Genomic DNA, 18,685 nt, shown 5'->3' on the forward strand with positions numbered 1-18,685 from the left:
ATTTCCAAACAAATTTATTATGTTGAGAGAAGGAATGTTAAAAAGTTATTATTTGTCTCACCCAATTGATTTTGGATGCCCCTTTTTATTATGTATATGAAATACTAGAGGATTTACAATTATGTTTCTTATTTTTTAACTAAAATTTAGCCAAAAACATATAAAAATTATTTTTGGAATTTTCTAAAAAATTTGAACTCCGATCATACTCCCTAGTTTAGGGAGTCCTAAATACTTAATTATTTTTTAATTTAATATAATTGGTCAATCTCTATAAAAAAAATATTTAATATTAATTAAAAGTTTAAAATATGCCTTAAACAAAGCAACATTAAATTATAGAGAGACACTATGAGTTCTTTCTCACTCCTCATATTTTATGAGGTGTATAGAGAGCATGATTGTAGTTGTATTTTTCCAATTCTTCCTTAAAATTTGTTCAAAAAGGCAATTTAGGGAGCCCATTGTGGATGATCTTATATAAAACATAATTTTTGTATTAGATTATTTATAATCAACAAAAAATTAATTGGAATAAACAAAAATAAAATGATGAGTTGAGTTTTGAGGTGAAGAATGTTTTTTGGAGGGGAGGAGGAGATTCATTGGGTGTTTAGGAGTTTCGAATTTCTACCTCACATGGGTGAAGATGGAAGAGCTCAACCGACTGAGCTATACCCAACAAAAGAAAAAAAATACGAGTCTATGTTACAACAACAAAAAAAAAAAGAAAAAAGAAGACACTTAATCTGCGCCACATTTTGTTGAAGAAAATCATTCCATGTGCTTCTAAGTTTTACATCATCTCTTTGGTTTTCACTCATCAAATTATTGCCCTGCTTTGCTTCCTGTCATGTTCGAAATTAGTTTCTCTTTTCCTTATCTTCAAGAGCATTATCCTTTGGAATCTACTTTTAGCCTAGGCAATGCTTATTATGATATATACCACTTTACTAATTTTTTAAAATATGGTGGAGTCCACCAATATAATCGATTCGGCATTTATTAAAGAATTGATACACAATGTGGTTTATAAATGTGATATTCTTAGTACTTTTCATATTATGATACTTAGCAGGTTTGGTAGAAGATGGTCCCATTCACATAGAGACATTTGTGGTATTTGTGACACTTGGTAAATCAAACTATGTAAACATCACATGTGAATCACTAAATAAGATTATCATTACTACGCGTTCCCGTTTTTCTTTATCTAACTGAAAGTAGACAAATGTCGAGATATTTGCATCCAAGAGAGGGATCCACACACCTACATGCTTTTCACATATCCAACACAGACTTAAAATAGAAGCAAAACAACTAAAAGAATTAAAGGGAAGAAGGTCAGCATGTAACATGTTCATGACCTCATTGGAGGGCTGCAGTTCCTTCCTCAACAGAGACCAAGAGAGGGGCACCTTTTTTTTTTCTTTGAGAAACTTGAAGAATTTACTTCTTAATTGCAAACAAGGATGCTCTTCAATATCATACAAAGGGACTTTCTGAAGGAGGCCAAAAAAAGGGTATTTTGTCATTCAGAATATGATGAAATTATAAGCGTGTTTAGCCAACTTTCAAACAGGAAAGATCCAAGTATCCTTTCTGCAAAACCAAAAAAAAAAAAAGAAAAAAAAAGAGGTTATTGTTTAATTTGTTTTCAAGAAAGTGGAATTGCCCTCTCTTAACAAGACATAAACCTAGCTGATAATTTATTTCTTCATTTTAATATTCATAAAAAAGTATGGAAGATAATATTGCATATCATCTCTCTAGATGCTTCTACAGGTCCTCATCGGGAAATATCTCAATCCAAATTCTACACGTGGAAATATTTTATTGAGCTGGACCACACTTATATGCTACAGTCCAAAGTAAACATGGCTATAAATAGCGGCACTGGGAAGCACTAAACTGCATAGCCATAGGTTCATACCATCTTTCTGTTTTCTTTTACCATTAAGCGTTTTTCCAAGAGTTGTTAAACCTGTAAGCCATTTCCATTCACCATGCTAGGCATAGCACAAAATGCGGGGAGCAAGGTGACTTCAGCAATCACCAACACTGCTCACCACATTGAGGGTGAGCTGAGCCTCTTTACCATGTCTGACAACAAAATTTTGGAGCTCATTTATGCAACCCATGTTCATGAGGATGACTCGTTTGATGTTGACTCTCTTTTCTTGGTCACTGAAAACATCATCAAGCGTTCAACTCAGAACGTTGATAGCATTGTGCAGGTATGCTGCTACTCGTCTTGTCTTGTATTTTTATTATAAGAGAAATGCTAGCTACAGACATTAAGACGCGTGTTGATATCTAAGGCCATATCTTGCATTTGTCTTAGTGGTGATGTTGATTTATTTTTATTTCTTACAAGTACTTTGATTCTTCATATGGTTGAGTTATAAGTTGGCGTTGTCCTACTTTAATGGCACGAGAAGAAATGAGGATAGGACAATTTCTTTAAATACAGGACAAGTAAATGGGACAATTAAGTCGTTTGAGGCACCAATCTCATAGGGGCCCCTGTCCCCAACATGACAGCTTTTTTCGTAATTGTTTCTAAAAGTTGAGTTATCGCACCAAATTTAACCCAAAGTCACCCTAATCATATCATGCTGCATTATTGCATGGTCCATCGATGTAATTTGGTTTTCTAAACTAACAGCTTTTTGGTCTTCAAGATGAGGGGAATGGGGTCTACATTTTTGCAAAGCCAGGAAACAAAACCGAAAAAAAAAAAAGAAAAAAAAAAAGCAAAGATAAATTTTCTTTTTTCTTTTCTCTGAGGTCAGAATATTTTATACTGTTTTGGGAAACTATTTTGACAGAAATGTCTCTAACTTTTTCTTCAAGATTTTTTTTTTCTCTCTCAAGTGGGATATGGAGAATATTGTTAAAATTTTATTTTGGGACTTCAAAATAAAAACTGTGTTAGACAGAACCATTTGTAAATGCTCTATCTCATATCTATATATAAACTTATTTCCAAAACAAAATGAGTTCAGTTTTAGTGCCTTAATGTAGATATTACTGAGCTGGACAACTTGGTTTGACTATTGCTTGAAGTTTAGACCATCACTTGTAGTAAAAAAAAATTAGATATGATTTACCTGAATAATTTGTGGATAATATGATCAGCCTCTCCAGTCTCCATTAGTGTCAATTTAATTTTGAAAGTAACCTGATTAGAAGAATTAGAAGTAATCTGGACTATCACTTTGTTGAGCTTTTTGATTATTAGAACACTGCCATTGTTGATTACTTGTGAATTTGTTGCAGGGCACCCAAGTTCACGTTGACACCATAGATGAGAAGCCCCCCAAAGCCAGCTTCAGCTCCCCATTGTGCACTCTTAAGTCCATTGGCTGCGAGGTCATTAAATATCACATAGCCTAGTAATTAATTCTTAATTCTCTTTTTTTTTTTTTAACTCTTCCGCATAATTCCTTTAACTAATCTGCTATATTTGTTAATTCAGATGTCATGCAAGCCTCCAGGTGAAGAGATTTCCCACAAATCAACACTAGCAATACTTAACAAGGTTTCAAACTATTCATGGGAATCCAAGGCAGTGCTGGCCCTTGCAGCCTTTGCTTTGGAATATGGAGAGTTCTGGCTGCTTGCCAAGATTCATCAATCGGACCTCCTTGCCAAGTCTCTGGCAATCCTTAAGCGAGTGCCGGTGCTTCTGAAGCCTGCGGATCTCCAGAAGCGCAGGCAAGCGGTTATGGAGCTCAACGTTCTGATCAAGACCACATTGCAAGTGATTGAGTGTATCTTTCAGCTGGAGAAGCTTTCTACTTATGATCCGAAGGATGTGCCAGCACTGGCAGTTGCAATGGATCATATCCCTGTGGATGTCTATTGGTCTATCATAACTATTGTAGCTTGTGCCACTAAGATCACCCTTCTCACTAGTGATGAGTAAGTTCATGTCTATACAAGTTATAGTCTTTGTTTAAGGAACTCATATGGGTACTCCAAAAAGATCATCCTGCACTCCGCCTTTTTAAAACACAAGAAAGAAATTGCCCTTGGAGAAGTGCAAGATGAGTTCTTTGAACAATATGCAAGAGAATTTATTGGTACTACTTTATGTATATGACTTTGGTTTACTTTGATGCAGGGAGAAACACTATGACCTATCCCAATTTGCTCAAAAAATCCACTACATCCTTAACAAGCTTAAGATACAATTGTTGATCTGCAAAAAACAAATTGGTGGGTACTAGTTTATTCATATCACTCACTACTTGTATATGTTGCACTATATATGCGGCGTTGTTGAATGCTAAAGTCTGTTCTCTGTTTTCTATTTGAAACAGAGGAGGCAGAGACCTATCGAAAGTTGAGGAAACTTTTTCAGACCCCTGCCGAAGTTATGGAGGTTTTCAAGGCCCTGATTTTCACCAAGGATACTGTGCAGCCAATCATTGATGGTTCTACTAACAAAACGGTTTGCTCTCATAGCACATTTCTTATAAATTAATTTAACCATTGCTCTTTGCAGTTTGGCACTTAATTTGCCGTTCTTCCTAACTGTTCAAACAGGTTAACATTGATGTGCTGAGGAGGAAGTATGTGCTGTTGTTCATCTCCACCCTGGACATTTCTGATGATGACATTTCGATACTCAAACCGGTTTATGAGGGAACAAAGAAAGAGGATAAATATAAGATTGTGTGGATCCCCATTGTGGAGCAATGGACTGATGAGCTACGAAAGAAGTTCGAGCTCTTGCGGGCCAAGATGCCGTGGTACACGGTGCAGTATTTTGCACCTGTAGCCGGCATCAGGTTCATCAAGGAGGAGTGGCACTTCAAGGGTAAGCCTGCAGTGGTGGTGATGAACCCACAGGGCAAGGTGGAAAACACCAATGCCCTCCACTTGATTCGGGTTCATGGAATGAAGGCCTTTCCTTTCCACAAAGGGATAGAAGATAAAATCACAAATGACAGAGAATGGATCACCCCCATTGTGAATGATATTCACCCAAGCATACAGACCTGGGTAATTAAATTAATTTTCACAACTGCATGCATTTTAACTCAAGTTTTACAATGTGCACAAATAAATTCATGGTTCGATTTAACTTGTAACATATTTGATTTGATCCATTGACAGATCAAAGAGGAGAAGTTCATTTTCTTCTATGGAGGCAAAGACAATGACTGGATCCAGCAGTTCACAAAGAAAGCAACCATCATTGCAAATGATCCCTTAATAAAGGACTTAAAGATCAACATTGAGCTGTTCTGTGTTGGGAAGAGCCCCAAAGGAGGGGAAGACCTTGGCGTTCTTGGGCGCTTTTGGAACGGCATAGAGAGCTTGTTCTTCACCAATGTCAACAAGCAAACTGACACTGTGACCAAAGAAATCCAAAAGCTGCTTTCCTACAAAAACGAGAGTGGATGGGCCGTGCTTAGCAAAGGGTCTACCGTGGTGGTGAGCGGTCATGGCTTCACAATCTTGAAAGTGCTTGATGACTTCGACACATGGAAGACCTTCATAAAGGAAAAGGGATTTGAACTTGCGTTCAAAGCACACTATGAGAAGGTTATTCAGACTATGAAGCACTGCAGCCGCCTGGATATCCCAACTGTTGCTGGGAAGGTGCCTGAGACCATGAAATGCCCCGAGTGTCCTCGCACCATGGAGACATATGTGAGCTACAAGTGTTGCCACACTGATGGTCCCATTAACGCACATCACTAAAGCTCTTGTTTCTGCTGAGTTTATGAGGGCATCAGATGCCATAGTAGTAATATTGGAATAAGTATTATGCTTTCTTGTTTTGGTTTCTACAATAATCATGGGCATTTCATTACTTTGGTAATGTGACGTCCACCAATGTGAGTATGAGTCTGAGTCTGAGTGTTGTGTGTGCGTCCAGTATTGCAAATGTAATGTTCATCTTTGTTGTTGGATATTGTCATGTTATGTGATCGGCCACAACTTTTTCATCATCGCTATCATATGTATTTTCCTCGAATTAGTAGCCGCTTCAAGATTTGTTGTTGCTTCTTATATGTGCTCTAGGCATGGAGAAATGAATATTTTAGCATCAGAAGCCATTCGAAATGGTTGTTTCTCTTGAGACTATGATTTATATGATGCCAATAGGAAAAAAATTGGTAGTAGGTGACAAGACCACTAAGACTAAAACCAAATGACTGTTACAACAATTGTTCAAAAAAGACCACTAGATGAGTAGCTGCTACGACTAGACAACTACCTAGAAAAACTGTAAACACAGTAAATCACAGAAACAGATTAGGATGAATAATGTTACATCCTATGGACCCGTCAAGTTATGCTCTCATACTCAACAAAATATTAACAAAGTTGAAGTCATCCAACAATCACTTCAGTATGTCATGGCTAGTATTAAATAGGAGTTTCATGACATCAATATCACAAGCAAGTCTGGCCCAAAGCCTGTGCGGTTTGCATGGATGCTAGAATGAGTTGTTATTGTGAGGGGTTATAATGAGAGGGCCCTTAATAATTGTTCGATTTAGTGCAAAGTTATTATTGGACTGTTGGATTGAACCCCTCATTGTAAACCCTCAACATAGCCTCTTATTATTGAAGCTCCCATGCGGTCTCTGCACTCACATAGCGTCCAAACATAGAAGGGCTCTTAGAGATGAGTAAGCCCAGTAAATAAGAGAACAAAAATGGCCTTTTCGCAAGTATTTGGTTGATAGTTTGGGCTTTCTACCTCTTTTCTATTACAAGGAGACTCCTTAAATTTTGTGAAAAGATAGGTCTATTTTGTTGAGTTATGTGAAGTCCCACACCAAATATTTGATAAAATAAGTACAGATAATGAATGATATCACGATTAATAACATCAAGACTTTTTGTATAACACTACACAAATATCCAACTGTGCAGACGGTTACATTTGGGACATTATTGATGTTGGTAGTAGTTTTATTGGTTTTAGTTCAACTTTTTATTAGTACATAAAGGGGGCCTCAACCTTTTATTTTGCACAGGAACTCCTAATTCCAACGCCCTTGATCGCAAGGTAGCCAGCCTATGGAGGTGAAACTGTGGCAACAGTTTACTCAACACTTCTCATCTAAACTGAGGGAGGTACATGTGGTTTAGTGTTTCCCAAATTGACTGTTTCACAAGGAATGAGGAAACTTAAACTGAACTTCAATGAGTTCTAGCTCAGTGGAAAAGGGCATTGACTTGCAAACCAATGATCTCAGGTTCAAACCTCTATGACACATTGATATTGTGTGTGTAAGATACCCTATTTCTAAAACCCTATAAGGTGCTGCACCCTCTCTCTCAATCCCTCATAGCCTTGGTGTGCAGCTCCAAGAGGTCACATCAGCAGCTCCAAGGGACCTCCAAGCCTATTTTCATGGGTTCCAAGAGGTCGTGCGACCTCATTGTGGCTCCATCATTGCCCTACACCATTCCAAAAAATGACAGATGGACCTATTGAATTTAATTTTAATTATTAAATTACTTTAATGCCCTATTAAGTGTTTTGTTTATTTTTTATTTTTTATGAGGTTTTAAGGTTGAGTTTGTTTTAAGAAATCGATGGTAATTTTGTAATTTATAGGGAGTTCGAAGCCTCTTTGTTATGTTGTAAATGAGTTTTGGATGTATTTTTAAAGTCCATTTCATGTGGGATTTTAATTTTAATTTTAATTTTTTTAATATAAAAAAGGCCATTGTATTGGGTATAATAGTAAATCTCCCTAAAACAACTTAAACTGAACTTTTGGTCCAACAAATTTGATTGAAATCCCAAAAGGGTGCAAACCCCAAAACTTTTGGTTCAATAAATTTGGTTTGATATCTCAAATTTATATGTTTAGCCGTGTTGTGGTTTGCTATTCACCGAGAACTCAAACTCTATCTCTTTTTAAACATTTTGCTTTTCCCGTATACCCACTGCAGCATTAACACTTTTTTATTTATTTATAAGGAGCACTAGATTAGATTGGAAAATGCCTATATTTCATGTGCATTTATAGTATAATATGGACATTGTTGTCTAACTTGATGGATAAATGGGGACTATAAGAGGTTGATGGCTAAAACTTATCCCATCTAATCTCCTTGAAAATAGGGGATCATGAGGGATAAATTTCAGTCATCAACCTCTTTTGAATAGTCCTTCTTCATCCTCCAAGTCAGTGGTGGAGCCAGAAATTTAAGTAAGAGGGGGCACCTTTAAAAATTCAAACACTTTGTTGTATGACAAATCAACCTAGTTTTTAAGAAATCCCTAATTTTATCACTTTTCTCTATTTTTTTTTTCTTTACTTTTTGTATGAATAACCTATCACTCTTTTATGATAACAAAATACATGCAATCCAAAAGAAATTTAGACATAAAAATGAAAGAGAAACAAAGAAAATAGAGGCCATTTAGGAATTTGTGAGGAATTTTATAATATTTGTACACTATACTAACATAAAATTGTATGTAGAACAATAGTTGAGAGGGGGCCAGTGCCCACCCTGGGCATGCACTGGCTCCGCCAATGCTCCAAGTTAGATAACAATGTTCATAATATGTCTTGATTCTAGTCTAGTCTATTCTAATCATCCCTATCAACAAGCTCTAAGTATCCATTCCCTCCTTTTCCCCTCATTTCAGTTTTCTCTTTTCTCTCGTGTACACACACTGCTCTTCATCTGCTACTCTTCTTCTTCTTTTTTTCTCCTCTATCCTCCCTTCTAATTCCTTTCATTACTCTTTATTTTTTAAAGGAACCTAAACTAAATAACGATAAAAATTACATTGTGGAGTAGGCTCAAACAAGTGCCTAGCGCTTAGTGCTTGAACACTCTTGTACATATATGTATTATTTTGAACTATTTTTGGTTTTAGATTAGAGTTATTCATATCTTGATTCTATAATACATGTTTTTCATGTTTGTCAAAAAGAAGTAGATGTGAAAACTTGCACAAACGTAACATAGTTGCGACCTCTAACCTGTCCAACACGCCTGTACCCCCACTTAAAATGTGTTTAGTAAACAATTGTATGAATTATATAATACTGAGGTAGATACTTCTCTGAAACAGGAAGAAAATAAATAAATAAATAAAGTGACGTAGACACTGACCCAAAATAAAGACGTAGACTACTATGAGGTCGGCATTAACGGTGGATGACTTTGTCACTTGTGAACTGCCGTGGACTTGTGTGCACATACAAAGTATATTTTGTGATTCCGGATCCGATCAGCACGGCAGAAAAGATTAACTTGTTGGGATTGAAGCCGGCAATTGGGTTTCAATAATTTCGATAGGCACATAGAAAGCATATTTCATGATACCTTATTAGAACTCAAAAACTTACCTGTGGCTTTCCATGGCGGGGTGGCAATCCTCAACTTAATGAAACATATAATCTTATTAGTGCCTAACTGGGGGTGTACTTGAATGCGGTTATTATGTACATTGGTGCACAGATGTGAAGAGTAGTTGAATGTTAAGCAATTCTCATTGCAAATTGTATTGAGATTGAAACGTCAACTTCTTCATTATAATAGAGCACGTTGGTCCATGTGTGATGTTATCTGTATGATTTTTAAGGTGTATAAGAAATTTTGATTGAGATGAATTGAGAGAGAGATTTATGAGACAGTGAGGGCTGAAAGAAGCTATTTCCTAGGTGTTGTAAAATTGTAATCTTGGCTGTGTGATCAAACCTTGTAAATCTTGTAAATATTGTGTGTAAACTCAATTTCAAGCGAACATTGTAAATCTTGTATGTTGTGTGATCAATTGCTTTCTGAATTGTTTTGCGCAATTTTTGAGCTAGGAAAATGCGTAGAGAAATCCCAATAGTTGGTATGGTAGGTGCAATGTGTTCAATCGCAATGTGAAAGGAAAAAGAAGTATTTAATGTATTTTTGTGTGTAATGCGTTCAACCAAATGGGCCCCAAACGTTAAATATGATCGAGTTACTCAAAATAATAATATTGGAGAATCAAATGATAAACTGAACATACAGTTGAGGCCGAGGAAGAGAGCACTGACTTTACATTCATGAGCTGCATATATAAATAAAAAATCAAGTCGCGATCCATGTGTGAAACGGTAGACTGGCCATTTCAAAATAGTAAATTAGAGGAGGATCCGCTTTTTGCGTAGTTTACATGTTACCGTCCATCCGTCAGATGAAGAAGCAAAGGCTATAAAAAGGTACAGTTTCATAGTGGACAAGGCACATTCAGCTCACTTGCAACACTTAGAAGCCGTCCCTAGTTCTTGCTGTTTCTGCCTCTGCTTAAACCCCATCCCTAGTTCTTAATCATGAACAGCATCCAGCTAAATGAGTACAGCCATAATGGGTTTACCTTAACCGAGCCAGAAGAAATCTTGGAGATCATTTGTGAAAACCATGCTCCTGAAAACCATCCCAAGTTTGATGTCCGTTCTCTTTTCTTCATCACTGAAAACATCATCAAGCATTCGACACATGCCTCAATCGTATCGAAAAGTGATGAGATCAAGCCCCAAAACTTCGATAACTTCATCTCCCCACTGTGCGCTCTCAAGTCCATTGGATGCGAGGTCATACCAATTTCTTTTTTACAAATTTATAAATAAACCCAATCTTAGACATGTATTTATAAAAAAACCCAAGCACTATTTAAACATAGAAACACACCCAAAATAAACCCCAAAGTCAACTTTTTAGGTGTGTTTATAAATGGGTTTTGAGTGTGTGTAATGATGGGTTTTGGGTGTGTTTATATGTTTAAATAGTGCTTGGGTTTTTTTATAATTTCAACCCCCATTTTGAGTGTTTTAATGAAACTCCCTTTCTGTTTTCTTTTAATTCAATTGCATGACCAAAATGATATATGCACATGCCTGATGATTATTTACTTTCTTACACATCTAAGTCTTTGTTTGCTCTTGAAATTTCAGATGTCATGTAAGGCTGTACGTGAAAATAGTGCCCAAACCACAACCCTAGGAATATTTGGAAAGCTAACCAAGTATTCATGGGAAGCGAAAGCAGTGCTGGCCCTAGCAGCCTTTGCTATGGAATATGGAAATTCCTGGCTCCTTTCCCAGCTTTACCCCCAGTCTGACCAGCTTACCACTGCACTCGCAATCCTTAATCGCGTTCCACTCCTTCTCAATTCCACTGCAAATTTTAAGAAACAGCAGGGAACAGTGGTTGAGCTCAACAAAACAATCAATGCGACGCTGCAAGTGATTAAGTGCATCCTTAAGCTAGACGAACTTTCTGCACATATTGATCCAAACCATGCATCATTGAAGAGTGCAAAAAAGGATGTCCCAATAAATACATATTGGTCAATCTTAACCATCGTATCTTGCGCCACGGAGGTCTTCTATCTTACTAGAGATGAGTAAGTAGTTCGGGCATGCTTTCTTTTATTCATGTCGTAACCATATAGACATAATTAACTCATTGAGACCATGATTTCCTCCATTTCAGAGAGAAGCCACAAGCTGTTTCAATTCTATCCCACTTTGTTACTAAAAGAATCAACGACATCCTAGCCAAGCTTAAGAGACAGCTTACAATCTGTCAAAAAGAAATAGGTGGGATGCTTGTGGATGAATTATATGACATTGAACTTGACATTTAATCCAGTGCATGCACCACTGAATATTTTGTTTCTTTTGTTTTTTTTTTTTCCTTTCTAATTTATTTGACACAGATGAGCCAAAGATCTATTGCAAGCTCCTGAAACATGTAGCCCATGCTCCTCGTAAAATTACGCATGTCTTCAATACTCTGATTCTTTTCAAGGATAATGCTTATGCGAAGCCAGCAACCCTTAGTGTCGGTTACACCAACAAGGAGGTTTGCTCTCATAGCACATTGCTTTTTGTAATATTTAGTATGCTGTTACTAATTTTGACACTTCACCAATTCAATTGTTTTTTTTTTGTTTCCTCTTTCTTTTTTCTTTTTTCCACACAGGTTTTTGACATCGACGTGCTGGACGGAAAGTACATAACATTTTACATTTCGACACTAGACAATGTTTCTCAAAAAGATATTGTAAGTCTTAAAGAAGTTTATGAGGGAACTGAAAACAACAAGTGTAAGATTGTGTGGATTCCTATTGTGGAGGACTGGACTGAATATGGAAGAGAGGAGCAGTTTATGGAATGGAGGTCTAAGATGCCGTGGTACGCAGTGCAGTATTTATCGCCTGCAACAATCAAGTACATCAAGGAGGAGTGGTACTTTCAGAATAAACCTTTGTCGGTGCTGATGAACCCACATGGAGACGTTGAAAATCTGAATGCACTCAACTGGATTCGGATACATGGAATCAATTTCTTTGCTTTCCGAAATATTAATGTCAAGACATGGATTGCGTCCGTAATGCAAGAACTTATGACCCCGGCATTAGATACCTGGGTAAGTATGTAATAGTTGTTCGACACCAACCGTCTATTTTTTAAGTCTTTTTTGAAGATCACCTTTAAACAAAACAAAAAATCATCCTAATCAGAAACCATTTAATTATCATCATGAAATTTTAATGTTCATAAAAACACAGTGTTCATCTATTTATTTGATGATAGTTTGTTGCCTTAAAATGATGTCCAAATTAGCTAATGTTTCACAAAGATAAAATGTGTATGAGTTTTATCCGCAAATCCCTAATTAGTGTTTATAACTTATTGTTCGGCCGACAGATGAAAGAGGGAGAATACATTTTCTTCTATGGAGGCACAGATGACTACTCGATGGAGCAGTTTAGAATGAAAGCAAACTCCGCAAAGGTTTCCATCCTGGAGGAATTAAAAATCCATATCAAGTTATTTTGTGTGGGGAAAATGGAAAAAGGAAGAAGCTTTTCAGATGAGTCAAATGCTGGGCGGTTCTGGTCAAGCATACAAAGCTTGTTGTCTACGTTATCTGATTATAAGCTGCATGGGGAGCACACGGCCTTGAGAAAACAAGTCCACAAGCTACTTTCCTACAAAAACGATGAAAGTGGATGGTGTGTGCTTAGCAAAGGGTCTAGTGTCGTCACCAGTGGTCATGGCTGGGCAATTGCCAAGGTCTTGGATGAATTTGACCAGTGGAAGCAACAGATTTCACATGAAAGGAGCTTCGGAACGTGTTTCCAAGTTTACCACGAGAAGGTTATAGCTCAGACTACAACCTCTGGTGCCCACTTTGCCGGCTGCAGCTTTGGCAATGCTAGAAACATGGAGTGTTGCCCAGTCTGTAAGACTCCCATCGAGGCAACATTGGTCAGCTATAAGTGCTGTCGCATGTGCAATCTCACTCCCTACTAATTGTCACCATGCAATTGGTACTAGATGCGACCGAGGGAGGGTACCAACTCCATCCAGGGTTCAGAGTTCGTAGTTCATATTTGCATGTGTTTAATTTTTCAGTGAACGTTGGTACTTAATAATATGAGGATTTTCGAATGTCCTCGTTTTAATAATATGATTGTGAATGTGATAATCACCGATGTATATGTTCGTCGGTTTGATTTCCAGAACTACAAGATCAAGTAGTTATGTTCATGTTTTGAATATCAGTGCATACATGTCGTGTTTCGCTACACACAGATACAACTTTTTCATCCTCCCTCGCAATGTCTTTCAAATTTCTACGCCTCCAGAAGATTATAAAATCCGAGTTGGGTTCGTCAGGTCAGCCAAATCATATCATATCAAAATTATTGAGTTTACAATTACAACTAAATCTTATCAAAATTATTTATTGAGTTTACAATTACCTCTCAAGTACAACGGATTTTCAAAAACAAAAAAAAACAAAAAAACAAAAAAACAAAAAAACAAAAAGATTTTCCTCTAAAATATTCAGCCCCAAATTCGTAAGTAAACCCAAACAAATGGTCAGGCCCGTATTAGTTTTCTTATTATAGACTCTGTAGGGTGGATTATATGACCAAAATTACCAAGTTTTCATAATTAAAAAATTTGAATTAGTAGTAAAAGATTCATTTAATCAGGATTTTAAGTTTCTTACTATATGAATTTCAAAGGGCAAAATGCATATCGGGATTTTTGTAGAAATGTCACATGGACTTATATCTTGGTTTGAATTTGTCACTTAATTAAAAATAAAAAAATAACTTTCCAAGGTATTTTAAAATGAAAAAAAAACATTATTAAAAAATTGTATATCTTTTAAGCAATTAAAAATGAAAAAAATAATTAGGAATAAAAAGCCTAAAATACCCTTAAAATAATTCATTTTTCTCTTTTTTTCCCCTAAAAATAGAAAGACTAAAATACCCTTGCAATTGATATTTCTACAAAAATCCCAAAAATAAGATATAAATGCCACTAGATCTAATCAACGACATAAAAAAAAAAACAAAACCATGGATTAAACATAATAAGAAAACTGAACGATTTGGGCTTGGATCTAAAGACCCCATAATAAAAATATAAAAATATTTGTATTATTAATAGAATTACTTAGCAGCTAATTCTCTCTAATGATATTCTAACAACCCAACTGATTCAGCTCTAACTGTTAAAAGTGGTAAAAGTTAAAACTAATAGCACGTGGCATAACAACCCAATTGATTCGGTCCTAGATGTTTGTGGGAACACATATTTTGACGACCAATAAAAAGATAACACGTGAAAAAAGAATATTCTTTAAGTCAACCAATTACTCATTTGATTATTATCTTCCCTTAGCTACATATTAATGGGCAGAACCAGTGCAAGGGCTACTCTTGACTGTAGCATAGGAAAGGTTTGGGAAAAAAAAATATTTTAAACATATATATAGCCTAATATTTAAACCAATATATATATATATATATATATACAATTTTATACTGTGCCGACACCGATAGGCATAGTTAGAGGTCTTTCACATTTGTATTTGGTGTCAAAATTTGTCCCAACATCAATTTTAATCTTTTTTCATTAATTTGTCTCCAAAAGAGAAGCATTTTTCTAAATGAAATTCACTTTTTTGTGAATTATATGGCCCTAATTTCATTTTTTTTCTTCTTGTGTTTGTAATTAGCATAATTTATATGATTAATGTATACTTTTATTTCTAGAAAAACTATCGAAAATGTAAGTACCAAAAGAAAATTATCATTAGATTTTAAGTTAATAACTTTAACTCACTCACTCATTGAAAAATTTATAGTTCAACCCTATTAAGGCATGACATCATACAAATTTCATAACATTGTTTGTGGTAAACTGATAACCAGTGTGAAAGTATAACAAATAATCTTACTACTCCACTAATTAATCTTATCTTTTTTCTTTTTGGTCTGGTAATTAAGCTTATCTTTAACAAGTGCCGATGTCCATGATATTCACATGTTGCTTGCAACAGTGGCATGGACATTGATGAATGAAAGAAAATACAAATGTACGATATATATATTTCACGATCTTTTGCTCGGATCTACCCAGAAAGAGTCGGGATATGTTCTGCGGCAGCAATATATTTTCGCCACGTATGCTAATTACTGATACGTCATATATTTATTATTTAAGCATGTTCAATTTTCAAAACGAGAAACATAATCAAGCCAAACCATGTGAATATGAAGACATAAACGAAAATTATGGTTTAGTTAGTGGGAATGCTTAAATGGAGATAATAATAACAATTAGTGGCCAACGAGAATGCACAACACATCTGGACATTTAAAATACTGTAGATTAATCTTTATAATTTGTTGGGGTTCTTGGGCATAGACCTTCCCAAAAAATGTGGGTATGTATTGTATTCTATGTTGAAGAATCAATACCCGATTTTTTGGGATTTTAATGAAGTTTTTTAAAAGTTCATATATGTAGTCAATCGGAACTTTCTACAAGTCAATAGAAATTTAGATGTATTTAATATAAAAAATTATAATGCAATAAAAAGAGATATAATTCTTTATTTTCACATTGCCCTAATATATTGTTTCATTTTGTTGCATCCTGTTGAGAACACTCAGAAGAAACTATAGCACACAACCTTGAATGAAAAGTTCTTATATTCATTGATAACAAACTGCAGGCTTATAAAGCCTTTTACAAAGAGATAAAATCAAAATAACAGCCCACGTTTGCAACACCCTAAAACGTGGTAACAGACTAATAGGAATTTGTTAAAAACACAAACAACTAGTCCCTAAAGGATAGGACTTATTAACAGACTGATTAACTAAAAAATCTGAATAATAAAACTGTTAACTCTAACAGTCTTATCATTCCTTCCCTTAAACCGTATGCAGAATGCATTCAGTTTATATTAGGAACTTCACACACGCCCAGCAAACTACGAAGCTTCAAAAACACCTCCAACCTGAGCGGCTTCGTCATAATGTCAGCTACCTGGTCTTGAGTATTACAATGACTCAAATCAATCACACCATCTTTTACCAGGTCACGAAGGAAATGAAACCTGATGTCAATGTGCTTGCTTCTGCCGTGAAGAATAGGATTCTTGGAGAGTTTTATAGTTGAACTGTTATCACACAAAATTGTAGTGCATTTCTTCTGTACATAACCAAGCTTCTCTAAAACTCTTCTTAACCAAACACACTGACAAGCGCATGAGGCAGCAGCGATGTACTCTGCTTCAGTGGTGGATAAGCTAACCACAGGCTGTTTTTTGGATGACCATGACACTGCTCCAGAACTAAACATGAACACACTCCCCGAAGTGCTCTTGCGATCATCTACATCTCCAGCAAAATCACTATCTGAATAGGCTGTGAGTTGCTTACAGTCTCCTTTCTTGTAGAAAATCCCCAGACCAGTCGTTCCCTTCAAATATCTAAGCAATCTTTTCGCTGCCAACCAGTGTTGCTCTGTAGGACACGACATGAACCTGCTGATAAGACTCACACCATACATCAAATCAGGTCTAGTTGCAGTTAAGTACATAAGACTGCCAACCACCTGTTTAAACACACATGCATCAACCTTAGCTCCCTTCTCGTCCTTTGACAATTTGCAACCTGGAACTATGGGGTTTTTCACTAAGTTGCTGTTGTTCATGCCAAATCTTTCTAAAACTTCATAAGCATACTTTCTTTGACTCACATAAATCCCATCAGAATTTTGTAGTACTTCAACCCCCAGAAAATATCTCATCTTTCCCAGGTCAGACATGTCAAATTCTAACATCATCGACTTCTTAAACTCTTCACACATGCTCATGTCATTCCCAGTAAAGATTAAATCATCAACATAAAGACTGACAATTAAGAGCTTACCTCCTTCCTTCGACTTTGTGAATAGCGTGTGTTCACAATAACATTTTTCAAAGCCTTCTTTAGCAAAATAGGCCTCAATTTTGCTGTACCAAGCTCGTGGAGCTTGTTTGAGGCCATATAGTGCCTTATTCAGCTTATAAACCATGTGTTCCTCGCCCTTCTTCTCATATCCCTGAGGCTGTTGGACAAACACTTCCTCACTAAGCTCACCATGCAGAAATGCGCTCTTCACATCAAGCTGAAAAATACTCCAACCTTGTTGAGCTGCTAGGGCAATTACCAAACGTATGGTATCTAGTCTTGCAACTGGAGCATAAACTTCTGTGTAATCAATCCCATATTGTTGTGCATATCCCTTTGCCACAAGTCTAGCCTTGCACTTGTCTATCTCACCACTTTCATTGAGTTTTGTTTTAAAAACCCATTTAACTCCAATGGTCTTTACTCCTGCAGGTAGGATAGTCAGATCCCATGTTTTATTACGTTCAATAGCCTCAATCTCTGCATTCATGGCGTTTCTCCATTTCTTGCTCTTCACGGCTTCCTCGAAAGTAATGGGATCAGCTTCTGTGAGAATCATCATGGCACTCACATCTTCTTCTTCTGACAAACCCTTTCCAGTTTCATAATCTTGCATCCAAAATGGAACTCGTCTTGCCCTCCCTTCAACTGGACCCGAGGAATTCCCATCATGTGACTCACTAGAAGGTGAGCTGGTGCTGGAAGGTGAGCTGGTGCCACTTGAACCACTTGAACCAACTCCATTTGTGCCATTTGAGCCAGCTTCTTCATTCTCATTAACTTCTGCTCCAAGTTCCCCTTCATTCTCAGCTTCATCATTTTCTTTTTCACTATCACCCCACTCTAACATATCCAAAGCCATTTCTTCCCTGCTCATGTCCCAATTCCAGCCCTTGTTCTCCTCAAAAACAACGTCCCTACTAACAATTATCTTCTTAGAGACCGGATCAAACAACCTATAAGCTTTCGACTCATCGCTAACTCCCAATAAAACACACTGAATGCTTTTGTCATCCAACTTGATTCTTTTCTGGTCTGGTACGTGCACATGAGCCAAGCACCCAAAAACTCTGAAATACTCTACTGTAGGCTTCATACCACTCCATGTTTCCTCTGGAGTTCTATTTTGCACAGCTAAAGTAGGGCACCTGTTGAGGACATGCACACACCATCTCACACGGCCGAAGCCTTTGGAACCTGCTTCTCGGTGAGCATACAACGCACCAAATTCATCACAGCCTATTCTTTCTCTCAGCAACTCCGTTTTGCTGAGGAGTATAGGCTGTGGTTAATTGCCTGGTTATGCCATTTGCCTTACAAAATTCCCCAAACTCATTTGAGGTGAACTCACCACCTCTGTCAGTCCTCAAACATTTAAGGTAGGCACCTGATTCCTTTTCAACACAAGCCTTATAACTTTTAAACATGGTA

General features: G+C 36.6%; 2 protein-coding genes across 2 annotated transcripts; both read left to right on the forward strand.

Moving 5' to 3' along the window:
• The first annotated feature begins 1,913 nt into the window (after positions 1 to 1,913).
• LOC103323835 (protein SIEVE ELEMENT OCCLUSION B-like) lies at positions 1,914 to 5,969 on the forward strand. The gene is made up of 7 exons (XM_008225856.2): positions 1,914 to 2,237; positions 3,283 to 3,375; positions 3,482 to 3,927; positions 4,130 to 4,224; positions 4,329 to 4,459; positions 4,555 to 5,013; positions 5,128 to 5,969. Exons 1-7 carry the CDS (start codon positions 2,007 to 2,009, stop codon positions 5,716 to 5,718), a joined length of 2,046 nt encoding a protein of 681 aa, XP_008224078.1. The 5' UTR covers positions 1,914 to 2,006; the 3' UTR covers positions 5,719 to 5,969.
• A 4,294-nt stretch (positions 5,970 to 10,263) lies between these two features.
• LOC103323836 (protein SIEVE ELEMENT OCCLUSION B-like) lies at positions 10,264 to 13,869 on the forward strand. The gene is made up of 6 exons (XM_008225857.2): positions 10,264 to 10,571; positions 10,932 to 11,383; positions 11,473 to 11,579; positions 11,699 to 11,844; positions 11,965 to 12,411; positions 12,693 to 13,869. Exons 1-6 carry the CDS (start codon positions 10,311 to 10,313, stop codon positions 13,299 to 13,301), a joined length of 2,022 nt encoding a protein of 673 aa, XP_008224079.2. The 5' UTR covers positions 10,264 to 10,310; the 3' UTR covers positions 13,302 to 13,869.
• The last annotated feature ends 4,816 nt before the right edge of the window (positions 13,870 to 18,685 follow it).

This window comes from Prunus mume, linkage group LG2 (genome assembly GCF_029339155.1).
Source record: "Prunus mume cultivar Tortuosa linkage group LG2, ASM2933915v1, whole genome shotgun sequence".
In the NCBI taxonomy this organism is placed as follows: domain Eukaryota; kingdom Viridiplantae; phylum Streptophyta; class Magnoliopsida; order Rosales; family Rosaceae; genus Prunus; species Prunus mume.

Bases quoted from the DNA above. Each gene is read 5' to 3' on its own strand.
- LOC103323835 (XM_008225856.2), top strand. From the start codon at position 2,007: ATGCTAGGCATAGCACAAAATGCGGGGAGCAAGGTGACTTCAGCAATC. The intron at 3,376-3,481 runs GTCATTAAATAT...TTGTTAATTCAG, and splicing joins TTAAGTCCATTGGCTGCGAG to ATGTCATGCAAGCCTCCAGG. The intron at 5,014-5,127 runs GTAATTAAATTA...ATCCATTGACAG, and splicing joins ACCCAAGCATACAGACCTGG to ATCAAAGAGGAGAAGTTCAT.
- LOC103323836 (XM_008225857.2), top strand. From the start codon at position 10,311: ATGAACAGCATCCAGCTAAATGAGTACAGCCATAATGGGTTTACCTTA. The intron at 10,572-10,931 runs GTCATACCAATT...TTGAAATTTCAG, and splicing joins TCAAGTCCATTGGATGCGAG to ATGTCATGTAAGGCTGTACG. The intron at 11,580-11,698 runs GTGGGATGCTTG...TATTTGACACAG, and splicing joins AATCTGTCAAAAAGAAATAG to ATGAGCCAAAGATCTATTGC.